Source organism: Stegastes partitus, unplaced genomic scaffold (genome assembly GCF_000690725.1).
Source record: "Stegastes partitus isolate 25-593 unplaced genomic scaffold, Stegastes_partitus-1.0.2 Scaffold1331, whole genome shotgun sequence".
NCBI lineage: Eukaryota > Metazoa > Chordata > Actinopteri > Pomacentridae > Stegastes > Stegastes partitus.
This window is the reverse complement of record NW_007579062.1, coordinates 46,993-51,656: the sequence shown is the minus strand read 5'-3', so window position 1 is coordinate 51,656 and position 4,664 is coordinate 46,993. Positions and strand designations below refer to the sequence as shown.

Here is a 4,664-nt window from a genome sequence, read left to right as displayed (position 1 = left end):
TGATGTGAAGCACGGTGGTGGCAGCATCATGATGCCTCTCAGCAGCAGCCTGGAAGGCTTGTAAAGATAGAAGGTTAAATGAATGCAGCAAAGTCTAGAGAAATCCTGGAGGACAACCTGATGCAGTCTGCAGGAGATCTGAGATGTTAACTACTAATTTTCCTGTACCTTTCTAGATTCATTTATCCCCTCACCTTTACAGCCCTTCCAGGTACTGTTGGCCAGAAGTATCCCCACGTCATGATGCTGCCACCACCGTGCTTCATCATGATGCTGCCACCACCGTGCTTCACGTCATGATGCTGCCACCACCGTGCTTCACGTCATGATGCTGCCACCACCGTGCTTCACATCATGATGCTGCCACCACCGTGCTTCATCATGATGCTGTCACCACCGTGCTTCATCATGATGCTGCCACCACCGTGCTTCACAATGGGGACGGCATGTTTGTGGTGATGTACAGTGACTGGTGTCTGCCAAACACAACGTATGGTCTGATGGCCAAGAAGCTCAGTTTTGGTTTCATGACCTAAGAGTGTCCCACAGGCCTTCTGGTAAACTCTAATGGAGATTTAATATGAGCTTTTTTCAACATTGTCTTTCTCTTTGCCGCTCTCCAATAAAGTGTTTACGGGTCAAGAACAGCCAACAGTTGTATAAACAGTTCCTTGTATGTATGTATAAAGTTTGTGCCTCCTTGAGAGAAGTCATGAGTGTCTTGGTGGCTTCCTTCACTGGTTTCTTTCTTGCTTGGTCACTCAGGTTTTGAGGAGAGAGCCGCTTTAAAGGTGATACTTATGCAATCACACATTTGAATAGTTTTTAAAGGCACTGTCCACTCAAACACAGATCACTAAAAGCTGAGGTTTTGTTACCAGTATGGATGCACTGATGCCTCCTGCAGATTCTCCAGCCACGGTGACCGACTGGGGGTCGCCGCCGAAGGCTGCGATGTTTTCCTGCACCCACCTCAGAGCCGCCAGCTGATCCAGGAAGCCCCAGTTTCCCTGAGCGTGACTGTCTCCGGTGCTTTGGAAGAGGAAGAGTCAGAACGCTGGCTTCAGGGTTAATGGGGAATCATTCTGAAGAGGAGAACAGCTCCTTACCTCAGGAACCCCAGGATGCCGAGGCGGTACTGAATGATGACCATCACCATGTTTTGGTAGGCAGCCATCGGGGCGCCGTCGAACTGAGACGCTGACCCCATCGCCAGGCCGCCTCCGTGGATCCACACCATCACCTGACAGATGTCGACATGAACAGCTTGTAAAGCAAACTTTGTGCTTNTTAAAAAAAAAAAAATGGAAAGGTAAAAACTAAACTAAATCACAACAAGAAAAACTAAATTATATTAAATTAAAGTAGCCAAGGGAAAACTGTAGATTTAATTTAGTTTAATCTAATTTAATTTAATTTAAACTACACTGAAATAAATTTAAAAAAAAGAAAAATAAATGAAGTCACAACAAGAAAAAAATCAATTAATTAAATAAAAATTAATTTAATTGAATTTGTCACAGCAAATCATTAAATTCAGGTCAATTAAATCAAACTGCAAATAAATTAAATAAACTGAATCATCAATCAATCATAACAAAAAATGTAATTCAGTTCATAAAAATCAATAAAATTGCAACAAAAATGTAAATTAATTACATTTAATTGAATCACAACATGAAACAATATGAAACATGCATTTTCATGTTTGTGTACATATTTATTTATCTGAAACTAAAACCAGTCAGTTAACAACTCAATCAGCTGGACTCACCCCTGCAGGATTGAACATGTTGACCACCGCCAGCACCGACTCCCTGCTCATCCCGTTCTCCCAGCCCGGAGGGGCGAAGCTCTGATGGAAAAAAATGACTTTAGTGTCAAACCAGAAGCCTGAGGGACAGAAGTTAATGACAGAAGTGATGCAAGCAGGTAGAAAAACCGGATGAATGAACCTGAGGCAGAATCCATCCAAACTCGTGGTTGGTGACTCCCATCATCACCGGGACCTTCAGCACCTCCTTCCTCTTCAGGAGCTCCTCGGCCGTGTCGGTCAGGAACTCTCCGTCCACCACAGCGCCCAGGAAGATCTTCATCTGAACACCACACACAAGTTATTATTGTTGTTGTTGTTGTTATGAGTGAGCATGAACAGTCTCAGGCCATGAAGGTGTTTACAGGCCAACGCTGCCATCTGGTGGCTTTAAGGCGGACTCTGAGCTCAGATGTTCTGTTTGTGGGGACGTTTCTGTAACTCTGGGATATAAAGAAATCAACACCAGCTTGTGCAATAGTATTAGATAATACAGTAGGTTCCTCATATACAACCTGATTCAATTTTATTTATTTATTTGCTAGTTTATTTAAGAGGAATTACAGAATCACCCTAAAATGTGAATATAAGACTGAAGTTAAAAAGCCATTGAGATCCTTTACATGCATGCAGGATATTAATGTTAATAAAATAAAGTTAGACGGGAACATGCACAGTGTATAAAATACACAAATCTGTAGGACACAATAGAAGTAAAACCACATGAAGACGTACATGCAGGTACACGAAGGCAGATAGCAACAGAGAAACAGCAGATAATTCAACTTTATAGTCTGGATTACAATAATTCCCAACAAGTCTCGGTTAAAACAGAGGTTCAGAAAAATGTCCCACTACAAGCTGAATCTGGATCATATCTCTTCAATTTGCATCGTTTAACTTGAATAATTGTGATAATGTTTAAAGTTTTAAATATTCAAATAAAAGTGGTTCAGATAAAAATGTAAAGTATTCTATACATTATGTATATATTTGAATATATGAGATTGAAACTGAATTCTCATAAACGTGAATTTAATGTCTTGAGAATTAATTTAGTGTAATAAGGCACACATCCAGGGCACTGAAACAGCTTATAAATTCACTTTCAAATCAAAATAGAAACTGAATCGCGTAATGTGAAATTGAATTAATTTCATTCCTTGGATGTGTGTCTGAATGTGATTCGCTGCTGGTCAGGACAGAACATTCACTTTCAAGTTTATTAGAATTCACTTTCAAATGACACAATTCAAACTCAAAGCTTTGTTGCTCTCATTCAAGACAAACACAGTAAAGTTTCTGGTGGAACATGTTTCTGCCCACATTCCTCATTCCACAGACAAACACTGAAACTGTTGTAAGTTGTTGTTAGATCTTCGACTCATATCCTAACCAGACGACTCACCTTCTTGGTTGCAGCGACGATCTGGTCTTTGCTCTTCCCCTTGATGCAGCGAACCACCTCCTCTGTGCTGCTGTGGCTGCAGTCAGTGAGGTTGGCGACAATCTGAGTAGAAACACATGAATGACACGTACGACCCAAATCAAGAGGTTTTAGAGGATCTTCATCTTTTCAAACAGAATCCTTCATGATTCCTCTAACTCATATAAGTTGTTTTCTATTGGATCAGTCATTACTGTTTAAAATATTAATAAGGTTCTTTCAGCAGACGCCTGCTTTTTAAAAATCTGTTTCTACCAAGAGACTGTATAAAATTATATATAGTTTATTATATTATATACAGTCTATGTTTCTATCACTGCACTAGAGATTAAATATAACATGTATGTAATTTTATACATTTATACAATTATATGGTTCTAATAAATGTAGTGCAGGTTTTATTAGGTGGTTACAGCACAAAATATTTAATGATGGTAGAATAGAAAACTAAAGGAAAACAGCTGCACTGACTGCTGCTAGTTAGCTGTTAGCCAGCGAGGTAGCCTTAGCTAAACCTAACCTACCAGCTTTATGTATTTCCTACAATTAAAAAATGAATTCTGATGCTACAAACTCTTAGTAACTGAGCTTTTCAACCCACATAAATAAGACAATATCTAAAAAAAATCCAAATATTTCTATGTGAAGCTAACAGCGGTATACAACATTAGCTTGCGGTAGCATTAGCTGATTGATCAATTAGTCGGTGAATCGACGAGCGGCTTCAGCTGCAGTTGGTTATGTTGATTTATTTTGTCTGTAAAGTAGCTCACTGTCAGATAAATGCAGTAAGAAGTAGCTCAGATTTAACCTGAGTAATGATACTTGGTGACTTTCCACCACTGCGTTGCTGCTCGTCTTTGTGAATTTGCAAATACTGTTTGTTCATGTTTGCCATCACAGTTATGTGTGTTTCATCCTAAATTAACTGTCCTGACGTAGCAGCACTAATCATAATTAATGCAGTTTTAAGCAGAGCTACACAGTTCATCACCTTGGCGTAAGTCAGAGGCTCGCTTGATGTGTACGTCCCAAGTGTTGCGACTCCACTCTGAAAAATTGCCCTCTGAAACAGTCCTTTGGCTTGTGGAGACAGAGTCTGTTCAAAATGAAGCAAACATGTAAAACTGGACATGATAAATATACACCTATGAAAAGTATTCACCGTGTTGAGACGGTTTTGCCTTTTATTGTTTTTTAACATTAAGTGATAGTTATTTTAATCTGTTTTTGATAAAATGTTGAATTGGAGACTCCTATATGTCAAACTGAAAACACATTCAGTTATTAAAAAGATAAAAGTAAAATCCTTTAAAGTGTCCTCAACAACTGAGTGACCAACCAAGAAAGAGACTAGTGAGGACTAGTGATGATGTGAAGCACGGTGGTGGCAGCATCATGATG

At 39.4% G+C, this 4,664-nt stretch overlaps 1 protein-coding gene across 1 annotated transcript in view; it reads right to left on the bottom strand.

The window, feature by feature from the left end:
• LOC103369794 (pyrethroid hydrolase Ces2a-like) overlaps positions 1 to 4,664 on the bottom strand; it is a 25,677-nt gene that overhangs the window by 12,938 nt on the left and 8,075 nt on the right. The window contains exons 3-6 of the mRNA XM_008298606.1: positions 4,255 to 4,359; positions 3,222 to 3,323; positions 1,956 to 2,096; positions 1,775 to 1,855 (exon numbers count right to left, since the gene is read on the bottom strand). Of these exons, the coding sequence (XP_008296828.1) occupies positions 1,775 to 1,855; positions 1,956 to 2,096; positions 3,222 to 3,323; positions 4,255 to 4,359 (429 nt within the window). The remainder of the gene's footprint in view (positions 1 to 1,774; positions 1,856 to 1,955; positions 2,097 to 3,221; positions 3,324 to 4,254; positions 4,360 to 4,664) is intronic.